Source organism: Pristiophorus japonicus, chromosome 6, assembly GCF_044704955.1.
Source record: "Pristiophorus japonicus isolate sPriJap1 chromosome 6, sPriJap1.hap1, whole genome shotgun sequence".
Classification (NCBI taxonomy): Eukaryota; Metazoa; Chordata; class Chondrichthyes; family Pristiophoridae; genus Pristiophorus; species Pristiophorus japonicus.
In genome coordinates, this window is record NC_091982.1 from 40,805,690 (window position 1) to 40,831,187 (window position 25,498).

The window sequence follows — 25,498 nt, forward strand, 5'->3', positions numbered from 1 at the left end:
CAACTATTTACAATCTATATTAATGACTTGGATGAAGGGACCGAGTGTAATGTAGCCAAGTTTGCTGATGATACAAAGATGGGTGGGAAAGCAAGTTGTGAGGAGGACACAAAAAATCAACAAAGGGCTATAGACAGGCTAAGTGAGAGTGCAAACATTTTCAGATGGAGTATAATGTGGGAAAATGTGAGGTTATCCACTTTGGTAGGAAAAATAAAAAAGCAAATTACTATTTAAATGGGAAGAGATTACAAAATGCTGCAGTCAGAGGGATCTGGGGGGTACAGCAAGTAATCAGGAAGGCAAATGGAATGTTGGCCTTTATTGCAAGGGGACTGGAGCATAAAAGCAGGGAAGCCCTGCTCCAATTTTACAGGGCGTTGGTAAGACCACACTTGGAGTACTGCATACAGTGTTGGTCTCATTTGAGGAAGGATATACTTGCATTGGAGGCAGTTCAGAGAAGGTTCACGATGTTGATTCCTGAGATGAAGGGGTTGTCATATGAAGAAAGGTTGAACAGATTGGGCCTATACTCATTGGAGTTTAGAAGAATGAGAGGTGATCTTATTGAAACATATAAGATTCTGAGGGGTCTTGATAGAGTAGATACAGAGAGGATGTTTCCTCTCATGAGGGAATCTAAAACTAGGGGGCATAGTTTCAGAATAAAGGGTTGCCCATTTAAGACAAAAGTGAAAAGAGGAATTTCTTCTCTCAGAGGGTCGTGAATGTTTGGAATTCTCTACCCCAGGGATTTGTGGAGGCTGGGTCTTTGAATATATTTAAAGGTGGAGATAGACAGATTTTTGAATGATAAGGGAGTCAAGGCTAATGGGGAGCAGGGGGAAGTGGAGTTGAGGCCAGGATCAGATCAGCCATGATCTTATTGAATGGCGGAGCAGGCTTGAGGGGCCAAATAACTTACTCCTGCTCCTATTTCTTATGTTGTTATATTGATATGTTCTTGTCAGGATTGTGATGGAATACTCCTGGATGAGTGCAACTCCAACAACACTCAAGAAGCTCGACAACATTCAGGACAAAGCAGCCCGCTTGATGGGCACCCCATCCACCACCTTAAACATTCACTCCCTTCACCACCGCGTACTGTGGCTGCAATGTGCAGCACCTCACCAAGGCTTCTTCGGCAGCACCTCCCAAACTCGCGACCTCTACCATCTAGAAGGACCAGGGCAGCAAGCACATGGGAACACGACTACCTCCAAGTTCCCCTCCAAGTCACACACCATCCTAAGGAAGGAAGGACGACAATGCCAGTATTAACTGTGAGTGAGCAGGAAGAGTGCTAGTATAAACTGATGGGTTTGGCGGAAGAACAGAGTGCCAACATAAACTGGGGGAGCAGAAAGAGTGCCAGTTTGAATGTGGGATGGAAGAAGATTACCTGTTACTTGAGTTGGAGGGAGGGGGCGGGGGAAGAAGAGTGCTAGGATGAACTTGGGAGGCTGTACTGGGAGGGAACGAATATTTCTGCAAAAAGGGAGGAGTTGAATGGGGTGCACCCCACATTAAAAGAATTCACGCACAGGCATCTTCCACCCTCTAAAATGAAGTTCGGGACCTGGAACATCAGGATCCTCATGGACAACCCCAACAGCGACAGACCTGAACGTCGCACTGCTATCGTTGCCCGGGAACTCGAGCGTTGGACATCAACATGGAGCAAGACATGGCAGGCAGTGGAAGGCCTGCTCAAGTCACCTTAGAACTCAAATTAGTGTGGAAGCAAGTCATTCTCGACTCCGGTGGTCTGCCAAAGAGAGAGAGAGAGAGAGAGAGAGTGTCCCTTTGATCTGTATCTGGAGGGGATAGTGTGTCCCATGAATTAGGGCTAGGGGGAGTTGGATGTGGTGGAGTCACTCCTGAGGTAATGTTTGGAGTAATGAGCTTTGGTTATACTGTTTGTCCTTTTTTGGATTAAAAATCTATCAGCTGTAAAGTACAAAGGTGTTTAAAATTAATTAAATTGCACAACATTACTAATTTCTAAACCATTTGGACCCCTCGATTGGTTCCAGCCTGTAGCTCACTCCAGGGATCCAGTATTCTATATGAAAACTATTTGAACCTCTTGTTCAGATTAAAGCCTGTAACTCACTTACTCTACATACAAATTTAAATTTACTTAAATGTACACCAGTTGATGAGCGCATTTTGATAATGCATTTATGAAACATCAGATCAGATAAGACCAAATTAGGAGAACATTTTCAACCATCTTTTTATGAGCTGACTGGAATCAATTTAATTCTTTTGTTAACTGTATCTTTCTGGTTTAGGAATTGTGAAGCTTGACCAAGGGGATGAGCTAGAGCTCTTGTTACCGTCCCGGCCCAATGCTCACATCTCCATGGAGAAAGATTCAACGTTTTTTGGTGCCATACAATTATTATGAAGCAACTATTTGAGAACACAATGACTGCCCAAGAGTGGGATTATTTTACCTGAGTTGCCTTTCTCCAAGTATGTCTCCGCTGATCTCCAGGATTAACGTTGTAATCAAAAGACACCAACATCACTGATCAAGAGGGTGCATTTCTCTGATGTTATTCGTGGTACTAAGATCTGCAGTTTCCACTCACTTGTTAAATTACTTTACAATCAGTTTTAATTGCACACTGCTTTGGGTGGAATGCAGCTCCAAGCCCTCTTGTCTCATATGTGACAAGTCTTCTGTTTTCACTGTCTGAAAAATTACATACTTTCATAAACCTAACCTCCCAGTGCCACCAATTTCCCAAATCTTTGCATGTGACTTCCCTCGAGGCCTTTGCAAAGTCAGGACTGCATTGTTGCACTGAACTGCAAGTCAAGTGCATAATGGACAAAACAGTGAATCCTCCTGGGAGTTCTCCATTGTGTCATACTGGAGTGAGGGCTGATAGACCCAGTGGGATCTTTAAGGAGGGACAGACCTGCCTTCAGACTCAGAGTTGCAGTGGCTCACTTTTGGTCTCTTCTGAGGGAACTTGCTTTCTCTCTTTGCATGGGCAAAATCTCTGTGAAAATTGGTAAATCTCTTTGGTGGGACCGGTGGTGGTGGAGGGGGGGGGGAGGGCGGTGGGGGGAGTGGGGGGGGGGGGGGGGAGGTGGGGATGCAGGGAGAGGATCCAGAAAAGCTATGCATCATGTGAATCACAAAGCCGCCTGGCACACATGACAAGGATATCGGGGCCAAAATTCAGCCTACCGATAAGGCCTCTGACTGCCGGAAAGCCGGTGGTGTCGACTGGCCGCCGATTTTTCGTCTAATAGCTGCCGCTCGCAAAATTCTCCTCAGCGTTTTTTCCGGATGTGACCATATCCACCCCGCTCCCCCCACTTCTGCTGAAGCCTCCTAAGTGCGTCATCAAAGCACGCATTGCCGATGTCCCACACCGGAAGCGAAATTCAGCTGAGGAAGTCTTCCGGTCGCCGGCCAGTGGCCCCGACAGCTTTTTCTATCGGTGCACTGTGTTAGAAATGGCGGTGTGGCCTCTATTAAAGGGGAGGGCGCACTGCCACAGCCGCCATCTTATTTTATATACCAGGTCGGTCCAACAATTATTGCCCCAGGTACAGCCGGGCCGCCAACAGGCAGCCTCACACCCCCTCTTGGGTGCCAGGCTGATGGCCCAGCCGAAACCCCCCCCCTGGTGGCCCAGTGTACCTAATTTTAAAAGATGTAGAGCTCGCAGCGGCTCTCCCCTTTAACTGAAGAGACATTGTGACGCGCCAGGCGATGACGTCACCAACCCGACACTGATGACTGACAGCGATGGAAACTCCATCCCGCCTCCATTTCCGCTCCCATTATGGCGGTCACTCCGTTCCCGCCTCCATTTCCGCCCCTATTATGACCGCCTTCCGCCCCGCTCGAAAACAAAACGACAAAGAGCTGAATTTCGCAAAATGGGACGCTGCATCCATTGCAGCAGCCAAAACACTACAAAAACGGTAGGTGCGACCCATTTCCAGTGGGGGTAAATTTTGGCCCCGATATGTTTTGATACAATTTACATCAGTAACATCATTAAGATGTGTGTATCCAGCATCCAGTACTAGATGAGCAGAAATTTCCTCCAACTAAATATTGGGAGGACTGAAGCCATTGACTTTTGTCCCCGCCATAACATACGTTCCCTAGCCACTGACTCATCCCTCTCCCTGGCAACTGTCTGGGGCTGAACTAGACCGTTTGCAACCTTGGTGTCGTATTTAACCCAAGATGAGCTCTTGACCACAAATCCACTCCATTATCAAGACTGCCTAGTTCCACCTCCGTAACATCGCCCAATTCAGCCCCTGCCTCAGCTCATCTGCAGCTGAAACCCTCATCCATGCCTTTGTTCCTTCTAGACTTGACTATTTCATGCTCTCCTGGCCGGCCTCCAATCTTCCATCCTCCATAAACTTGAGGGCATCCAAAACTCTGCTGCCCGTATCCTAATTCACACCAAGTCCCATTCATCCATCACCCCTCGCTGACCTACTTTGTCTCCTAGTCCGGCAACACTTCAATTTTAAATTTCTCATCCTTGTTTTCAAATCCCTTCGTGGCCTCGCCCCTCCCGATTTCTATAAGCTCCTCCAGCCCTACAACTCTCCAACATATCTACACTCTTCAAATTCTGGCCTCTTGCATATCCCTGATTTTATTCATTCCACTATTGTCCCCATGCCTTCAGCAGCCTAGGCCCCAAGTTCTGGAATTCCCTCCATAAACTTCTCCACCTCTCTCCTCCTTTAAGATGCTCCTTAATACCTACCTCTTTGATCAAGCTTTTGGTCATCTGTCCTTATGTCTCCTTATGTGGTTCAAATTTTGTTTGATAACGCTCCTGTGAAGCGCCTTGGGATCTTATACTACATTAAAGGCGCTATATAAATGCAATTGTTGTTTGTAAATAAATTATTTTGCTGCTTTTTCATGAAGCCTCTTTAATATAAGGAGTTCTTTATCTTCATTATCCTATGGATATATATTTTATGAATTTATTTTTTGTAATTTGATGACATTACAAAATATCCTCAACACAGCCAGTACCACATGCTCTGTGCCTTTTCCAATCAGACACAGCAAGCCTACAGTGTTTATTTGTGCCATGCCCCACCAGGTAAAATGGACTACTGGGCTGCAGGTGAATGGGAACATGCAACACAGCTCTGCCAGTCTGATTTGGTCAATAGTAGTATGTGAACTGGGTAGCAGGAATGTTCTTTAGCTTTCAGTTCACACACATTCTTTATTGTGACAGATGAAGGTGGATTCATCTCTTTTTGGTGTGCAAGCAAGTCATCCTCGATATGAGGGACTGCCTAATACTACTAGATGATTCATTGTAGAATCATATAATTAGTCAGAGTGCCACTACCAAGACATACGTAGGAAGTACCACTCCTTTAAAAGACCACTTTTTCTGGGGTAAAGAAAGATTTGGATTTATATAGCACCATTCACGACCACTGGACGTCCTAAAGCACTTTACAGTCAATGAAGTACTTTTTGAAGTGTATCACTGTTGTAATATAGGAAACACGCCAGTCAACTTTCACATAGTAAGCTCCCACAAACAGCAGTGTGATAATGACTAGATAATCTGTTTTTTTGTTATGCTGATTGAGGGATAATAATTGGCTAGGACACCGGGGAGAACTCCACAGCTCTTCTTCGAAATAGTGCCATGGGATCTTTTACATCTACCTGAGAGGGTGGAAAGATCCTCAATTAAGCTCTCATCTGAAAGGCGGCACCTCAGACAGTGCAATACTCCCTCAGTCCACTGGAGTGTCAGCCTAGATTTTTGTGCTCAAGTATCTGGAGTGGGACTTGAACCCTCAACCTTCTGACAGAGGTGAAAGCGCTACCCACTGAGCCACAGCTGACACTGTACAGTCATTAGATGCCAAGGATAGACCATACTGTTATCAGAAAAAGTAATATGATACACACGTTAGTATGTAAGTTTTTATTATCAATTGCGCACTCTAGGGGCTCAAATTTCCTCAGGAGGTGCCCCGTTTTTTTTGGAGTCATTTGCTTTTTTTGGAGTAACTTAAAATCACAAATTTCCCCATTTAGCTTGCTCCAGTGTAAGTCACTTAGTTTGGTTTTTTTCTAGTTTAGTTTTTTCTCTCCAAAAGGGGGCGTGACCAGCCACTTACGCCTCTTTTGGCCATACAAGCAAATTTGGCCAGCTAAAAGTTACTCCAAACTAACTTAGGCCAGTGTATGTGGCCACTTTTGTAGGCACAGAAAAACCTTACCTACATTGAAGAAATCAACGCAGGTAGCCTGAGATGTGGGGGGGGGGGGGGGGGGGGCGGCAGGGAGGGAGGGTGAGTTAGAGGATTCTAAAGCACTAAACACCTTCACAACATCAGCACAACATCACAACATCTTCAGCACAACAGCTGCACAACATCAATCAAAAATAAATGAAAGATAAATCAGCTACTGAAAATAGAGCAGTCCCACCTTGCTGACTGCAGAACGCACCGGCTAGCCCTCCCACCAGGGCTAGGGGCGGCAGGCACGCCTGACTGTAAGGGGGAGGGATTTTTACTTTTTACAGTTATCCCTAAATGTTGCGTGGTCCTAATGGAACATGATTCAGTTTTAATGCAAAATATCTTTTATTATATATTTTACAATGCACTTCAACGACAACAACAACAGCAAAGAAAGGCTGCACCCATTCCTCACCCACATCTCGGGGAAAGTGCACTTGCTCATAGGGTCGGTGATGGTGGTGGGGGGTGTTGGAGGCCTGGCTTGGGTCTCACCGATGGCTGGTGCATGGATTGAAGTGGAAGTGGCATTTGAGTATCCGGCCTTTGTGCCCTTATTGCAGAAGCCAGCTCCCTCATGGCATCTGCCATCGTTTGCACACCCTCTGAAATGCCCGCCCTCAGTTCCCGTCTCAGTGCTGATATTTCTCCCGACAGTGTCGCTACCTCATCACACACCCCACTGATGGTCGCCACGAGTGATCTTGTAAGGGCACTGCTCCCCTCACCCAATGACAGAACCTGATTAACATCTGCTGAGGGCTGCCTCTCAGGAGAGACTGGTCGGCTTCTCCTTCCCCTCACTGTGGGTCTGCCTAGTGGCACCCCTCCAGTGCGAGGCGTAGGCTGGGACGGTGGGGCATTGGCTGTTCCAACATGCATTTCACCATCGCCACTGGGACCCGCAACCTCAGAGGGTGTGAAACCATGGAATGTCGCCGAGGAGCTCATAGAGGTTTCTGGCAGTGTGATGCCCTGTACTATGGACTGCTCCATATCGCAATCAGCATTCTCCCGTGAACACATTTCCATGGACCACTCCTTCCCCCACCCGCCTTGGTCTGGAGCGCACGCATCTGGACCTTCAAGATGTTGAGGAGTGTCTTCTTCTTCTGCAAAATACAACAGAACAATCAAATGGTTAGCAGCAGAGGTGGGGGCAGGATGGGTGGCATGAGTAGTCTGACGCGTAGCAGGCCAGTCAGCAGGTTGATTTGAAGGGCGACGATGCATTTTAATGACTCAACCTCACCCTCGCGTGTGGGTCCAGCTTGTGCAGAGCTGATTCTTTTTCTGCAGGTGCGACTCAGCAAAGCAGCAACCCTCTGTTCCAGGGGTGATAGTTGGTGCAGATTTGGCGGATCACCTCCTGTTCTAAGTCTTTCCCTTTTGTTGTGGGCCAATTTCCTCTGCAAAGATGAAAATATAACTTTTCACACATGATGCACTTCTGATGGGTGGGACATATACAGATGGTCACATTTTCAATTACAATTCCATTTAAAGATGAAGATATTACTTGCACTCAGTACTTGACCAAAGTCCTGCCATTTTTTTTTCCACTGGCTTCCAGATCTTGCGGTATTCACCCCTGCAGAGTATTCTTCTGCAACTAGGTTCCATCTTCTTCTCATTTATTGGGTGAAACTTTTCTGGGACCACTCTTACTGATATCCAGCTCCAGCCATTTCTCCTCAATGACAGTGACTAGTTTCTCCACTTCCTCATGGAGGAAATTCTTTGTTCTTATTGCACGCTCTTGCATCATTCGTATATTGGACTTAGACTCAGGTAATGTTCAAAAATCACAGTTCTCACCTTTCTTTCAGCTATCCAGCACTCCTTTCCACTCCCTCAGCCACCCAAAAATCTTTATATATGGTCCATTGCCAATGATGCTGAGGCACTGAGGACGCTCTCTCTTTAATTGGTCGATTGCCAAGCTTCCTGCTCCACTGCGCATGCGCGCACGCTCAAACGGACATGCGTCCCCCTGCCGGCACTCCATGAGATGCTGGGCCCAAGTCCCGCCCCCCCCCGCCGGCTGCACTGAGCAAGCGCAGCCGAAGCTCTGCCCCCCTGTAGGCTCTGCAGCGCCATGCCACTGGAACCGGATGACGAGGGAGCAGCCAAAGCAGAGGGAAAATTTTCAGCACTTTTTTTGGCTCACAAAGTCGGCATCTCACCCCTAACTATGCCGCTGGGGAAATTTGGGCCCTAAAAGTGCAGTGTGTTGGTGTGCTATTTCATTGTGCCCAAGATACCACAATTCCACCCTACTCACCCACATGGCAAGCTCTTACTATCAGTTGGGCCATCTAGGAGAAGAGGCAACCAAGCAGCAGTTGAGCACATCCCGCAGAGAGGGAACTGAGGCAGAAGGCTCTCATGTAATATCCTGAGCATTAAGTGCAGCATAGGCAAAGACCTGGGAGCAGGATAAGAAGGAAAAAAATGAAATAAAAGTAAATTCTGCATAGATTTACAGCATTTTTATAACTGTGACAGTTGGATAATGGGGTAGTCCCATCTGCCTTTATGAAGTAGAAAATAATAATTGGTCTAATCATAGTAGAATAGCATATCTGATATAAAGTATCACTTAGATGTGATCAGTATAGGACTCCAACATTCACATTTCCAATATGCATCTCAGTTGCTAATGTCCTAATCTCTAATGAATAAAAACTGTACAGACACTTAATACAAAAGCAAAATACTGTGGATGCTGGAAATCTGAAATAAAAATAGAAAATGCTGGAAATACTCAGCAGATCAGACAGTATCTGTGGAGAGAGAAAGAGTTAATGATGAAACCTCTGTTTCTCTCTCCACTGACATTTAGTTGTTTTTTATTATTGAAAATGCTGGAAATACATAGGATACTCATCATTTAAAACAAAAGAGAGGCTAATGTTTCAAGTGCATTCATCTAAACTGTAAAGTCCCTACACAATATCACAAATCCACACGAGGCACATTCTATGGACAAGGTCACTCCATGACCTGCAACTTTATTCACAGGACCCAGAAGTGCTGACCCTGCATGGGACCTCCCTTTATATACCTGGGTGACTAGGTGAGGAGTGTCTCCTACAAGTTCACCCCCTGTGGTCAAGGTGTGCATTTCTTACGTATATACAGTATTGCAGTGTTGTTACATAAAGGCTACATACATGACATCACCTCCCCCTCAACATCTTATTGGGATCACAGGTTAAGTCTCTCGGGTGGTCTGCGGTCTCTCGTGGAGCACCGCAGTTGGGGCTCTGGTTGTTGAGCCTTGGTATGCGTGTATGCTGCTGAATGTTCTTGTTGCTCGTTCACTGGCGGTGGTGTGAATACCATCTCATGATCTTCCTCAGGTTCCTCAGTGTCCATGCTGAACCTTTTTTTTTACTTGGTCCAGATGCTTGCGGCATATCTGCCCATTGTTAAGTTTAACCACTATGACCCTATTCCCCTCTTTGTCTATTACAGTACCCTCTATCCATTTGGGCCCCAAAGCGTGATTGAGAACAAATACGGGGTCTTCAATTTCTATACATCTCCCCTTGAATTTTGGTCATGGTACTCGTTTTGGGTCTGGCGCTTGCCCTCAACAATGTCAGACAGGATTGGATGAATGAGGGACAGCCAAGTTTTGAGTGTTCGTTTCATGAGTAGTTCCGCGGGCGGGACCCCTGTGAGCAAGTGCGGTCGGGACCTATAGGCCAGCAGGAGGCGCGATAGATGGCATTGAAGGGAGGGTCCTTGAATCCGGAGCATGCCTTGCTTTATGTTTTGGACCGCACGCTCCACCTGGCCATTGGAGGCCAGCTTGAATGGTGCTGTCCTGGCATGGTTAATGCCATTACCCGACATGAACTCCTGGCATTCGTAGCTTGTGAAACATGGGCCATTATCGCTAACAAGGATGTCCGGCAAGCTGTGGGTCGCAAAGACCGCGGGCAGACTCTCCACGGTGGTGGATGTCGTGTACGAATTCAAAATGATGCACTCGATCCATTTCGAGTACACATCAACCACAATGAGAAACATTTTTCCCATGAACGGGCCCGCGTAGTCTACGTGAATATGTGACCATAGCCTGGTGGGCCAGGGCCACGGGCTGAGCGGGGCCTCCCTGGGAGCATTACCTAGCTGGGCACACGTCGTGCATCTGCGAACACAGTGTTCCAGGTCTGAATCAATTCCCGGCCACCACACATGTGACCGGGCAATGGCCTTCATCAGCACGATGCCTGGGTGCTCGCTGTGGAGTTCCCTGATGAATGCTTCCCTGCCCCTCTGGGGCATGACTATCCGGCTGCCCCATAGTAGGCAGTCAGCTTGGATGGAGAGCTCATCCATCCGTCTGTGAAACGGTCTGACCTCCTCTTGGGCATGCTCCGTGTGTGGACGCCCAATCCCCAGTTAGGACACATTTCTCAATCAGGGATAGGAGGGGATCTCTGTTGGTCCAGATTTTGATCTGGCAGGCTGTGATGGGTGAGCCTGCGCTGTCAAAGGCATCAACAGCCATGACCATCTCAGCACTTTGCTCCCTCGGTGGTGGCCAGTGGAAGCCTGCTGAGTGCATCAGCACAATTTTCGGTGCCGGGCCGGTGCCGGGTGGTGTAGTCATACGCAGCGAGCGTGAGAGCCCATCATTGTATGTGAGCTGACGCATTGGCATTGACGGCCTTGCTGTCTGACAGCAGGGATGTTAACGGCTTGTGGTCCGTTTCTAATTTGAACCTCCTGCCAAAAAGGTACTGATGCATCTTTTTCACCCCATAGACACATACGAGTGCTTCCTTCTCAACCATCTCATATCCCCGTTCAGCTTGAGAGATCGACCTGGAGGCATAAGCCACAGGTTGTAGTTGGCCCTCAGCGTTACTCTGCTGCAACACGCACCCAACCCCATAGGACGATGCATCACATGTCAGAAGGATAAGGGGTAAGCCATTTAGGACCGAAATGAGGAGAAACTTCTTCACCCAGAGAGTGGTGAACCTGTGGAATTCTCTACCACAGAAAGTTGTTGAGGCCAATTCACTAAATATATTCAAAAAGGAGTTAGATGTAGTCCTTACTACTAGGGGGATCAAGGGGTATGGCGAGAAAGCAGGAATGAGGTACTGAAGTTGCATGTTCAGCCATGAACTCATTGAATGGTGGTGCAGGCTCGAAGGGCCGAATGGCCTACTCCTTCACCTATTTTCTATGTTTCTATGTTTCTAGAACCAATTTCTTATGGGGGCCGTATAGGGTCAACAACTTATTTGAACAAAGTAGGTTCCGCACCCGATTGAAAGCCCGTTCCTGACAGTCGCCCCAAAACCAATCACAACCCTTACGCAGGAGCATGTGTAGCGGCTCCAACAACGTGCTTAAGTTCGGCAGAAAGTTCCCGAAATAGTTCAAGAGTCCCAGAAATGAACGCAACTCCAATGTGTTGCAGGGCCTGGGCGCTCGGCGAATCGCATCCGTTTTGGATTCGGTAGGCCGAATCCCGTCTGCAGCAACCCTCCTGCCCAGAAACTCAACCTCGGGAGCCAAAAGCACACACTTAGACTTCTTGAGTCGCAGGCCTACCCGGTCCAGTCGGCGTAGCACCTCCTTCAGGTTGTGGAGGTGTTCCTCGGCGTCACGACCCATGATGAGGATGTCGTCCTGAAATACAATTGTTCCAGGAATGGATTTGAGCAGGCTTTCCATGTTTCTTTGAAAAATCGCAGCCACTGGTCGAATGCCAAACGGACACCTGTTGTAAACGAACAGTACCTTGTGCGTGGTGATGGTGGTCAGTAGTTTAGATTCGCCGGCCAGTTCTTGGGTCATGTAGGCTGAAGTGAGGTCCAACTTGGTGAACAGCTTGCCACCTGCCAGCGTGGCAAAAAGGTCCTCCACTCTCGGGAGCGGGTATTGGTCTTGTAGGGACACCCGGTTGATAGTGGCTTTGTAGTCGCCACAGATCCTGACCGAGCCATCCGCTTTTAGGACGGGAACAATGGGGCTTGCCCAGTCGCTGAATTCAACGGGCAAGATGATGCCCTCCCTCAGCAACCGGTCCAACTCGCTCTCAATTTTCTCCCGCATCACATACGGCACAGCTCTGGCTTTGTGGTGCACTGATTTGGCGTCCGGGGTGATGCGTATCACTACTTTGGTACCTTTGAACGTCCCGACACCAGGTTGAAATAGAGACTCAAATTGCTGTAGGACCTGTAAACATGAACTTCGCTCCACAGATGACATGGCATGCACATCCCCCCATTTCCAGTTCATCTCAGCAAACCAGCTCCTTCCCAACAGTGCGCGACCATTGCCCGGGACAATCCAGAGCAGCAGCTGGTTCACCGATCCATTGTGTGTGACCGCCAACATTGCACTGCCTAGCACTGGAATGATTTCTTTGATGTACGTCTGTAATTGCATCTCAGTGCGTTCTAGTTTGGGTCTGCTGGCTTTGAGTGGCTACAGCTTTTCGAATTGTTGAACGCTCATGAGTGACTGGCTGGCCCCCGTGTTCAGCTCCATGCACACAGGGATGCCATTTGATAGGACTTTCATCATCATAGGTGCATTTTGGTCTATGAGCTGTGAATGTTTGCCACATGAACCCGCTGAACTTCAGCGTCCATTAATTTGCCCCAAGTGTCATCCTGACTCGCAGACCCCTCAGCTGGTTCATCCGCCTTGTATATTAGCCTGGTTACAGGCTTTCTGCACATTCTGGCTAAATGGCCACTGAGGTTACAATTTCTGCAGATGAACTGTTGAAACCTGCAAGTCCTGGCAGCATGTCTGCCCCCACACCTCCAGCATGAACTGAGATTCCCATTGTTGTGAACAAAAGAGCTGTTGCAAGGCATCCCTTGCTGATTGTCCCTTTGACTGCTCTTGAGCACCCTGTTAGTGGGTGTCAATGGCCCCATCTCGGGCCGCGTTGTCCACTGGGAGGGCGTAAATGTCCGTTCAGCCTGCCATTGTCTCTGTTGGAGACTCACTCTTGTGTCTATTGCTGCCTGGGGTGTCTTGAACTGCCCTTGCCTGCCTGCGGGGCTCTGTGTTGCGCTTATGATATTGACTCCCTGATCCATCACCACGTTGGAAGCAGAGTTGCGCGCATATATTATCTTGGTTACCTCCTCCTCCACCATAAAAGTCTGAGCCATCAATGCCGCCACTTCCAAGGTCAAGTCCTTGGTCTCAATTAGCTTTCTGAAAATCCCAGCATGACCGATCCCCTCAATAAAGAAATCCCTTAGCATCTCCCCACTGCAGGCGTCTGTGAACTTACAGAGGCTAGCCAAGTGCCGGAGGTCTTCAACGAAATCCGGTATGCTCTGTCCTTCCCGATGTCGGTGTGTATAGAATCTGTGTCGGGCCATGTGTATGCTCCTCGCCGGTTTGAGGTGCTCACCGATTAGTTTGCTGAGCTCTTCGAAGGTTTTGTGTGCCGGCTTCTCGGGTGCTAGCAGGTCTTTCATGAGCGCGTAAGTCTTAGGTCCACAGCTGGTCAGCAGATGAGCCCTTCGCTTGTCAGCCGCTGCGTCTCCCAGCCAGTCCTTCATGACAAAACTCTGCTGGAGCCTCTCAATGAAATCGTCCCAGTCCTCACCAACACAGTACCGTTCATCTATGCTGCCGGTGGCCATTCTCGTGGGTCGTTGATTCCCGTTTCTCGTCGCCAATGTAAAGTCCTTACACAATACCACAAATCCACACGAGGCACATTCTATGGACAAGGTCACTCCATGACCTGCACCTTTATTCATAGGATCCAGAAGTGCTGACCCTGCGTGGGACCTCCCTTTATATACCTGGGTGACCAGGTGAGGAGTGTCTCCCACAAGTTCATCCCCTGTGGTCAAGGTGTGCAATTCTTACGTATATACAGTATTGCAGTATTGTTACATAAAGGCTACATACATGACATAAACCAGTTACGTGTAATAGAATTATCACTGAAGAAATAGGAAGTACTCTTCTGAGACTATAGTAAAGGCTCGTGTTTAGGAACGACGAGGGAGACCACTAGTTATTGTTTGCCAACCGGAAAATGACCCATTTATCCCGACTCTCTATTTTCTGTTAGGTTAGCCAATCCTCTATCCATGCTAATATATTCCACCCAACCTCGTGAACTTTTATCTTGTGCAGTAATCTTTTATGTGGCACCTTATCGAATGCCTTCTGGAAATCCAAGTACATCATATCCACTGGTTCTCCCTTATCCACCCTGCTTGTTACATCCTCAAAGAATTCCAGTGAATTTGTCAAACATGATTTCCCTTTCATAAAATCATAGACTGCTTAATTGAATTATGCTTTCCAAATATCCCACTACTGTTTCCTTAATAATGGACGCCAGCATTTTCCCAACGACAGATGTTAGGCTAACTGGTCTATAGTTCCCTGCTTTTTGTCTGCCTCCTTTTTTAAATAGGGACGTTACATTTGCTGTTTTCCAATCCGCTGGGTCCACCCCAGAATCCAGGGAATTTTGGTAGATTACAACCAATGCATCCACTATCTCCGCAGCCACTTCTTTTAAGACCCTAGGACATTAAGCCATCAGTTCCAGAGGACTTGTCCGCCTTTAGTCCCATTATTTTACCGAGTACTACTTCATTAGTGATAGTGATTATATTAAGTTCCTCCCTCCCTATAGGCCCTTGATTATTCACTATTGAGATGTTTTTAGTGTCTTCTACCGTGAAGACCGATACAAAATATTTGTTCCACGTCTCTGCCATTTCCCTGTCCCCATTATTAATTCCCCAGTCTCATCCTCTAAGGGACCAACATTTACTTTAGCCACTCTTTTCCTTTTTATATACCTGTAGAAACTCTTACTATCTGTTTTTATATTCTGTGCTGGTTTACTTTCATAATCTATCTTCCCTCTCTTTATCATTCTTTTAGTCGTTCTTTACTGGCTTTTAAAAGTTTCTCAATCCTCTGGCCTCCCACTAGTCTTGGCCTCTCCTGTACTCGACCTAGGAGCCACCAACACTGAAATCGCTCACTTTGATGACCATAAAAATCTGTCCATACCAGAATAAGTTAGAATTCAAAATACAATAACCTGTCTACTCACACAGTGATGCACATTCAAAGAGTATTAACTTTTAAAGAAAATTAAATACAGGGTGAAATAAAATAATTAAGATGTTTAATTTCAGGGAACTTCAAAGTGTTAATACTCCTGTCTTATCACAATGTTCAATGTGCATGAAGCCTGTCAGTGCCACAGTCCAACGCTGCACTGTGACTCATATAGTGTTGATGCGAATGTTCGCACTCACATGCTGACACAGCACTCACATGGTTTACTGTCGAGAAAATAAATAGAAAAATCTATTTTTAACCCTTGGGCCTGCATACAGCGTAATTGCATTCTGTCAGTTTTTGTTGTGTATGCTGCATTGAAACAGCATCTGATTTGACTAGATTTATGTGACGGCCCCCTCCCCCACCCTACCAGGATTAAGGGGTGGAACATACAGTATATTCCCCAGACAAGGAATTATCTCTTTTTCCCTTGACATGGCCATATAATCGGAACTGTCTGTAACTCGGATTTTGAGGCCAATCTGCAAGTACTTATATAGAATTCTACCTCTTGAGCCATCTAGCCCCCTCAATCCATCCATTCCCCCATTTTTCATTCATCTAACCTCAGTCCGTTCACAGCATTGATTCAACCACCCCCTTGATCCATCTATCCTCTCAATCTATTCGTACATTCAATCCATCAACCATTCAATCTGTCTCTTCAGTTAATTTATTCCTTCAACCCATTCGTCCTCAATTACTCTATCTTCCCAATTCACTCACTCTCTCAATACATCAACTTGATTGTTCCACCTGCCTTCTTGATCCATTCACCCTCAATCAATCCTTCACCTTAATCCAGTTGCCCCCTCTGACCAGTGTGATGGCAGCACCAGGCGTCAACCTTCACAGTAGAGCCACATGTCAGAGTTCAATCTCTCTGTGCCAGGAGGCAGCAGGCCAGATTTAATTCCCCACATGGTGAATCCCAAACTGAGCCATACTACCAGAGTTGAGTGGAGGTTCAAAATGTCTCTACTGGGAGAAAGAGTCACCTTTGGGTGTGCTCTCACTCACCTAATGTCCGGGAACAGAGAAACATTTGGAGAGGCACTGGAACAGGTAGTCTATCTTTCTTCATCCTCACCTGTGGTATGATGTACAGCAGAAAAGATCCTCAGAAAGTTACTCTGTAATATTTGTGCTGCAATGCATGTACAAGTGCTGACGTTACATAGTTTGAGAGCAGCTCTTGGAACTACCTATTTTTAGGACTTTTGATACTTTTAAAAATGGTTGTGCAATGAGCTCTACTAATACCTCAGTTAGTAAACGAATCAGAATCATCATCATACGCAGTCCCTCGTAATCGAGGAAGACTTGATTCCACTCTAAAAGTGAGTTCCGAGGTGACTGAACATCCAATACAGGAATTACAGTCCCTGCCTCAGGTGGGACAGACAGTCATTGAAGGAAAGGGTGGGTGGGACTGGTTTGCCGCACGCTCCTTCCGCTGCCTGCGCTTGATTTCTGCATGCTCTCAACAACGAGATTCGAGGTGCTCAGCGTCCTCCTGGATGCTCTTCCTCCACTTAGGGCGGTCTTTGGCCAGGGACTCCCAGGTGTCAGTGGGGATGTTGCACTTTATCAGGGAGGCTTTGAGGGTGTCCTTGAAACGGTTCCTCTGCCCAGCTAGGGCTCGCTTGCTGTGTAGGAGTTCCGAGTAGAGCGCTTGCTTTGGGAATCTTGTGTCAGGCATGCGAACAATGTGGCCCGCCCAATGGAGCTGGTCGAGTGTGGTCAGTGCTTCGATGCTGGGGATGTTGGCCTGATCGAGGACGCTAATGTTGGTGCATCTGTTCTCCCAGGGGATTTGCAGGACCTTGCGGAGACATTGTTGGTGGTATTTCTCCAGCGATTTGAGGTGTCTAATGTATATGGTCCACATCTCTGAGCCATACAGGAGGGCGGTATCACTACAGCCCTGTAGACCACGAGCTTGGTGGCAGATTTTAGGGCCTGATCTTTGAACACTCTCTTCCTCAGGCGGCCGAAGGCTGCGCTGGCGCACTGGAGGCAGTGTTGAACCTCGTCGGCGATGTCTGCCCTTGCTCCCGAGGTATGGAAAGTGGTCCACGTTGTCCAGGGCCGCGCCGTGGATCTTGATGACTGGGGGGCAGTGCTGTGTGGCGGGGTCAGGTTGGTGGAGGACTTTTGTCTTATGGATGTTTAGTGTAAGGCCCATGCTTTCGTACACCTCAGTGAAGATGTTGACTATGACTTGGAGTTCAGTCTCTGAATGTGCGCAGACGCAAGTGTCGTTCGCGTACTGTAGTTCGACGACAGAGGTTGGACGGTCTTGGATCTGGCCTGGGGATGACAAAGGTTGAACAGATTCCCACTGGTTCTGTAGTTTAGTTCCACTCCAGCAGGGAGCTTGTTGAGTGTGAGATGGAGCATGGCAGCGAGGAAGATCGAGAAGAGGGTTGGTACGATGACGCAGCCCTGCTTGACACTGCCGCGAGGGACTATGGAGCATCCTCCTCCATTTCGGCTGCCCCCAAAAGTTTGTCACCTTCCTCCGCCTGCTCCACGACGACTTGCAAGCCATGATCCTGACCAACGGATCCACCACAGACTCATAGAATCTTAGAATTGCCATGCACTTGGACACACAGACCAAGAAGGGGAGGGTCCCAGGTTCAAGCCTGTGCTTAGTTAGCTGATCGTAGCTGGAGCAGATGTAGTGACGTTACAATTGAGCTCAGCACTCCAGGGTTAGGGAAGGAAAGATCAGATTGGATACCTGCTTTGGCCACAATCCAGTCTCCCTTGTGCATGTTTGTGGACAGGTTAGGGCTCAGCTGTTACAAAACTGCTTGCCAACATTATCTGACTATGCTCACACATAGAGTGTGTCCAGCACTCATTAAAAACATACTTAGCTTCCTCCAAGAGGGAAGAGGTGAGAATTGGCGATACAAAATAAAACATTGGCCAGGAAATTCCTCAGAGGTGCTCCCACTCTGCTGCTTCACCAGAAGTTTGGCAGATACCCCGTTTATACTCATAACAGGGGTGGAACGGGAGCAGCTGTGAAAAATGTCCTGGCCATTGTTGACATGAAGAGTTAATGAATTAATTTGTGATTCCAGATGTCACCATAAGATGGCAGTAACACAATACCGATGGTGTAATTAATAAATATAATTGAAAGAAAGCATTTATATTATGCTATAGCAGGGCAGTAGCCAGAGATAGCTGTAACAGGACAGATATCTTACAAAACTAGTATTGCTGGGAGCAGAGAAAACTTTGGATACTTGGAGAAATTGTACTGGGGTACCAGTAAGCATGTCACAAATTTCCCGTAATAGCATCAACTTACACTTCTATACATACGGAAGTCTTACAGTGAGGAGAACAAATGATGGATACAAGGACGAGGGAAAAGGGATTACAGAGAAGGTTGGGGGTGGTGGGGTGGGGCTGATGAAATGGTCCAAGAGACATGGTTCGGAAATCTTTGAAAGCAGGGACAGAGATGGCAAAATGGAAGGATTGAGAGAGACAGTACCAGAAAGTGGAAGCATATTGGCTATAAAGGCAGCCACCAATGATGGCGTAGAGTAAATGGGGAAGAAGAAGTAAGAATGGTGTCAGTGGAGCAGAGAATGTGGGCTGGGTATATGGCTCGAGAGATTACTAAAGTAGGATGAAGGCAAAGCCATGGAGGTATTTAAAAACGAAGATGAGGATTTGAAATTGACTCAGAGCGGCATGGGAACCCAGTGGAGGTTGGAAAAGACAGGGGTAATGGAAGTACAGCACATTTTAACCATGGCAGTTACAATAACTTGTAAAGGGTGGAGACCGGCTAGGAAAGCCGGCATTACTTTGCGTGTAAATGGGCTTTCTGCGGTACGTACACTAACGGAGCGGGAGCAAATGAGGAATTTCCCAACCATGATTTCTTATGTGATACTTCCTCCTCCCACTTCACAATAAGACCTTGCAGATCCCTTTTATGTGACTATTATTGTATAATTATTTTCATCACATTTTTGTAATTGAAACAGGGATAGAAGATCATGCACAGGCACGATGTACTGAAAGGCCTCCTTCTGTGGTGTAACATTCTATGATTTAAAGTTACCACCTGCAATAGAAGAGAGGGTATGTAACCTACCAAGGCTCCACCAGTGCTTTTGTAACTCAGACACCAGGATTTGTTAGAGAGCACTCCATTGATAACTCTCTCTAATTTCATTTCTATCCCTTTGGGAAGGGTCCCGACAACTCAGTCCCTCTCTATGCCAATGGAACTGATATCAGGAGCACTGCAAATAGAGCAAGGGAGCTGAACCTGTTGTGGTTTGTGTTGATGTTCTGACACAATGTGGCATCTTCACAGTTCATTTACATGACCTGCATTTAAAAATTAAATAACCTCAAAAGTTCTCTGAACGATTAACTTCTGCTCCTTTGAGCCAAACATTGCAATATTTCTCCCTTCAATATCCATTATTTCTACCCGCCTTCGACCAAAATCCTTCATAATAAGAATAAGGAAGGGTGATGAATTGTCCTGAACAGTGCATTTTCAATGGTGTGTTTTAACACTGAGCTCAAAGTTTATTGTATATAATCTTATTGAATGGTGGTGCATTCCATTCGAAGGGCCAAATGGCCTGCTCCTGCACCACCATTCTCTATTTTCTATGTTTCTATATTAATGCGTAATCACTGGAAAACAATGGCCCCTCGTGAGTTGTGAGAACAGGAGATTTCATCTGAACTGGGCCTCTAACTATTACTTGTATCCTTCATAGAATCCTAGAAAAATTACAACACAGAAGAAGGACATTTGGCCCATCGTGTTCATGTTGATCGAAAAAGAGCTACCCAGCCTAATCCCACTTTCCAGCACTAGATCCGTAGCCCTGTAGATTGCGGCTCTTCAAGTGCATATCCAAGTACATTTTAAATATGATGAGGGTTTCTGCCTCTACCATCCTTTCAGGCAGTGAGTTCCAGACTCCCACCACCCTCTGGGTGAATAAATGTTTCCTCATCTCTTCTCTAATCCTTCTACCAACTACTTCAAATATATGCCCCCGATTATCGACCCTTAGGCTAAGGGAAATAGTGGCTCACGAGGGGCCACTGCTTTCCAGTGATCACGCATTATATAACAACAAACTTTGAGCTCAGTGTTAAAACACACAGTTGAAAATGCACTGTTTGGGACAATTCATCACCCTTCCTTATTTTCATTATGAAGGATTTTGGTTGGATGTGGATAGAAATAATGGATATCCACTCTATCACGGCCCCTCACAAGTTTATTCATTTCAATTAAATCTCCCCTCAGCCTCCTCTGTTCCAAAGAAAACAGCCCTATCCAGTCTTTCCTTATAGCTAAAGTTTTCCAGTCCTGGCAATATCCTCATAAATCTCTTCTGCACCCTTTCTAGTGCAATCACATCCTTCCTGTAATGCCAGAACTGCACACAAGCTGTGGCCTAACTAGTATTCTATACAGTTCTACCATAACTTCCCTGCTCTTATATTCTATGCCTCGACTAATAAAGGAAAGCATTCCGTATGCCTTTTAAACACCTTATCGACCTGTCCTGCTACTTTTAAGGATCTGTGGTCATCTATTCCAAGGTCCCTCTCAGTATCCTCCCATTTGTTATATATTCCCTTGCCTTGTTGCCCCTCCCAAAATGCATTACCTCACACTTTTCCGGATTGAATTCAATTTGCCACTTTTCTGCCCAACTGACCAGTTCATCGATATCTTCCTGCAGTCTACAGCTTTCCTCCTCACTGTCAACCACACGGACAATTTTTGTATCATTTGCAAATTTCTTTATCATGCCCCCTACATTTAACTCTAGATCATTAATATGTATTAAAAAAATAAGGGACCGAGTACTGAGCCCTGTGGACCCCACTGGAAACAGCCTTCCAGTCACAAATATTCCACTCAACCATTACCTTTTGCTCCTGCCACCGAGCCAATTTTGGATCCAATTTGCCACTCTCCCTTGGATCCCATGGGCTTTTACTTTTTTGATCAGCCTGCCATGTGGGACCTTCATGAATCTCAGAAAACTGTACAATCAGGCAGCTTGACAACATCAAGCAGCACTGTGATGCCTGCCATCTGCTACTGTTCAGTCTCACAGTGCCATGCTAAATGTTGTCCGCCTTCACTTTCCTCTGGGTCCTTCTCAAGAGCCACAGCTCGCAGAAGAAGACATCTCAAAGGAGGAGAATTCTTCTGAGGAGGCACAGTCATGTTCTGCAGCACTCCCGTGCATCAATACCGAGACTGGCACCCTGGCTGGATTAGAGAGTGAGTTTGAGGGGCTTGCACGCGATGAAGCTGGTCGTCTGATGTCTTGATGGCTACTCGAGTGCAGTCTATAATCTCCTGGACACAAGGGAGGCCAGCCACTGTTGCAAATACCAGAGCTCTCTCATTCTGACGGTTGGTGTCCATGGGAAGGTGATGTACTGGTTGGCCCTGACAAAGTGAGCACTGTGAACCTGCTTCATGCAGCTGTGCATTGCAGACTGGATGATGTGGGTGATGTCCGCTGTAACAGCTTGAAAGGAGCTTGAAGCAAAAATTTAAGGGTGGTAGTGACTTTGATAGCCACTGGCAAAGCATGGCCAGAATGCTGCATTGAGCAGCAACAGCCTGCCTGGTGAAATGGAGCCTTCTGCTGCATTGCCCCTCCGTCATGTCCAAGAAAATGGTCTATAGATCCTGTGGGCTGGATAAGGCATTCTATGAGCAGCCCCTCTTACCTTTAGGCCAACCTGCTGCTTTTCTCTGTTTGCTGAGGGTTGCTGCTGCGGTTCCTCTTCCTTTAGTTGTTCCTCCATCCTCAGCAAAGGAGCAAAAATGGGACCCATGATAAGCTGCGAGTGCTTAATCGGGATGAATAACACAAAAACTAATCAGAAAAAAGCAATCTGCAAGCTCATAAATGCTCAGAAAATCCAGTAAGCACTATCGCACACACATCCTTATGATCTGAGTGCCTGCAGCTGCATGCCCCTTTAAATATAGTTTCCAGTCAAGTCAGGCAGTTTGTAAAGCCAATCCCATACGGTGTTACTTTGCGGGTTTACCACTAGGTGGGACCTCTGATTCAGACAGTCAAAATTACTTTGGGGTCCTCATTCGATCATAGGACCCTGACGTGCCTATTTTTGGGGGTGCATTTGGAATTTGCAGAAGTAAATGGGAAATGCATTGGAATTCTTTGCCTCCACCAGGATTGCATTTAGAGTTATGTACTTTTTATAATAATGTAGCAGAGACAGGTCCAATGTACAGGGTATCATGTCAGCTTGAGTAGGAACCGAATGGTATCATTAACAGCTTCCTCTGCATTTCCTGATGAGAAATCAGCCAACACGACAGCTTCCTCTTGTAAATCGTCCAACTCCTTCAGTGCCAGTGAGACTACAATAGGAAGTTATTATTTAATGCTTTCTGAGAGATTTCACTGGGACTACAGCACTCTGCAAAATCCTATTTGCTGACCTTTGACTTGCAACAGAGTGCCTCTTCCAGTAGTGCATGCAAACAAGTAAGGCGGAAAAAGAATTTCTCCAATGTATATTACTACACTACTATACTAAAATAAGATAACAGAAAATCTTTTTTTCACCTCCCCATCAATGATTATTGAGTATTCTCCTGAGTTGTATGAACTTATATTATAAAAAATTACTAGTAACTCTATAGATTTTAGATAATGATTGCTCTATTGGACAACATATTGCCATACGAAGCAGGAACAGTATACAACCTAAGCCGGTTCGTAATCTATATACAACACAGTGACACAAGCAAGGATAGGATGCTTGTCAGAATGTTCTACAATGATTATAATCAACTGGGTCTCCATAAGTTAGTTTATAACATGCACCTTTAATTAACCATTTCTGAGGACATCAACTTGTTCACTTTTGTCTTGTAAGGTAATTTATCCTCTCCCCCTTCCCTTTCCATAGATTCTCTGTCTTACACTCCGGATGATGGGGCAGACATGTGACCTTCACCTGCGCCTCTGCCCATGGCCTTCTATGATCAGAGGTATGTGAGAGAGGCCTGTGTAGTTATCACTTCCCCACAACAGTGTGGCTTTGATCGGTCACACATCCCAGGGAGTTGGTAGTGCCAAGCCAGATTCTACTGTCAGTTTCAAGACATTGTATCATTTTTCAAAAGAACACTGTGAAGAATTACATTCTGCATAATTCCACAAATTTGAAGAATATATTCAGCATTTAAAAATATAATGTACTCAATTTAGGTCCAGTCTCTACCTCCTTGAAAACGAAAAGACAATTAAACCATGTTCACTCATATATCACATGATCCAGCAGAATTAATCAACAACAACAAACTGTGCTCAAAGGTTAAACATGCAATGACTTTTTTTTGTCGGGAGGTGATAATGAAGGGGCTATCTGTACATTTTATACAAGATAATGTTAAATCAGTAACTTTGAATTGTAACTGAGGTTTTGATTTACATAGCCATTGTTCCTGTTTTTATTTATATTCTTCATTTAGGCCCCTGAAAATTCTTAAGAATGTCTATTCAAAATCCTTTACCTGCACTTCTTGATGTTGTTGCTATGTAATGATGACCACAGTAATTCAAGCAGCCTCCTGGTGTGGCTTGCTGGTACCAATCCTTGGGTGAAATCATCTGTCCGGTGGAAGGATGATGAGGGTGAAGCCTGTGTGAGACCAGCTGACTGTTGGAGTTATCACCAAGCTGACCCCAGCACATTGAAGTGGTTATTGCTGTCAATCATCTGGCGAAGCAGCTCAATCTATCAGCCACACCAGACTTTCACTTCCTTATCAAATTTACAAGCTTTTGCCAAAGCAGACTCTGACCCTGCCATAGTTTTCTGGCACTGCCACTCAAAATCTGTTGAAGTGTGAACCACAAGTGAGAAAGTTGCCAGCTTCAATAAAGCCAAGAAACTGGAGACGGGGGCGGGGGATGGGGGTGGGGGGGTGTGGCAAGGTGGGAGAGGAAATGATTTGACAGCTAAGTGAGGTTGAGAAATGACAAGTTCCGTATTGTCATCCTAGCAACATGCACAGGCAGTCAGATGTTCTTATTGAAAGGGGTGTTGGGACACCACTGGGACAGTTTTTTGAAAGCCAGCTTCTCAAGCAGCCTTTTCTGAAAATTGCTGCTTAAAATCTCCCTGTTGACTCCCACTCTATGTTCTTGCTGCAGTAACTATTGCCTGTGTTTCAGTCTAAATATGTGTTATACAAATGTTAATGTTTGCTGTCGCTGAAGGAGTCACAATGGGTTGAACATTTAGAGACAGATTATAGGCCCGTTTGATTCGATGTGAAAACTTTAGGTAAAGTGCATGGCTTGGAGACAGAGCTGTGGTACGGTGATGTCAGTACATTGTATGGCAGCATGGTGATTAGTAGCATGACGGTGACACAGTAATGGTGTATCATGACATCATGACAGCACAGAGCTGTAGCTTAATGACATTCAACACAGGAAGGCATGTGACCTGGGAGACCTGAGGTAAAGGACAGAGTTTCAAATTTTAGAATAGGGCAGTGTATAGAGACTGGTGGTGTAGTGGATTGGAATTCCTTTCTTTCCATCGCTAGGCCCTGGGTTCATAACTAAGTCCAGACTGAGGGTTTAAAGGTTCATTTATGCCTGCTGGCTGTGAAAGCTCTGTGTGGAATGATTATGGGCAGTCTCAATACAAAGTTCTTGTGGATTGGGTCCACAGGATGACATTGCCCTAATGTAGTATGATTTGGCACTAACTAGGCAGCCTCATTCAAGGGTCAATGGATAGTTGCTGTGAGAAATGATCACACAGCTACAATAAGGAATAGTTTTCTGAGATGGGGCTGGGCATAGTAGAGCCAGCTTTAATTTGTATCTAATTTATTGCCTAAGAATTCTTGATGTTCACATCAGTTTGCTGAAATAGTCAAGTGTATTTTTAATCTCAGTATTAACATCCTCTAATTTGATGAAAACAAACTATGGGGCAAAGTAATTTTTCTCCATTTTTCGGTCTCCTTGACAACACACAGCATTCCTCATCCATTGGA

At 46.1% G+C, this 25,498-nt stretch overlaps 2 protein-coding genes across 3 annotated transcripts in view; one reads left to right on the top strand and one right to left on the bottom strand.

Moving 5' to 3' along the window:
• LOC139265123 (tumor necrosis factor ligand superfamily member 13B-like) overlaps positions 1–2,574 on the top strand; it is a 45,817-nt gene extending 43,243 nt beyond the window's left edge. The window contains exon 6 of the mRNA XM_070882032.1: positions 2,304–2,574. Within this exon, the coding sequence (XP_070738133.1) occupies positions 2,304–2,419 (116 nt within the window). The 3' untranslated portion in view covers positions 2,420–2,574. The remainder of the gene's footprint in view (positions 1–2,303) is intronic.
• A 4,093-nt stretch (positions 2,575–6,667) lies between these two features.
• Positions 6,668–24,320, bottom strand: LOC139265124 (uncharacterized). Of its 2 annotated transcripts, none has more exons than XM_070882034.1 (4): positions 23,996–24,320; positions 22,171–22,284; positions 7,547–7,703; positions 6,668–7,406 (listed from the first exon to the last, which is right to left on the bottom strand). In XM_070882034.1, exons 2-4 carry the CDS (start codon positions 22,276–22,278, stop codon positions 6,736–6,738), a joined length of 936 nt encoding a protein of 311 aa, XP_070738135.1. In that variant the 5' UTR covers positions 22,279–22,284; positions 23,996–24,320; the 3' UTR covers positions 6,668–6,735. The 2 variants fall into 2 exon arrangements, with proteins under 2 accessions (XP_070738135.1, XP_070738134.1); XM_070882033.1 differs by having other exon boundaries at positions 22,171–22,293.
• Positions 24,321–25,498: the final 1,178 nt, after the last annotated feature.

Coding starts and splice junctions, on each gene's coding strand:
- LOC139265124 (XM_070882034.1), bottom strand. CDS start 22,278: ATGGGTCCCATTTTTGCTCCTTTGCTGAGGATGGAGGAACAACTAAAG. Junction 7,704..22,170: donor AGCAGCAGGTTGGCCTAAAG/GTAAGAGGGGCT, acceptor TCATCTTTGCAG/AGGAAATTGGCCCACAACAA. Junction 7,407..7,546: donor AGCTGGACCCACACGCGAGG/GTGAGGTTGAGT, acceptor TGTATTTTGCAG/AAGAAGAAGACACTCCTCAA.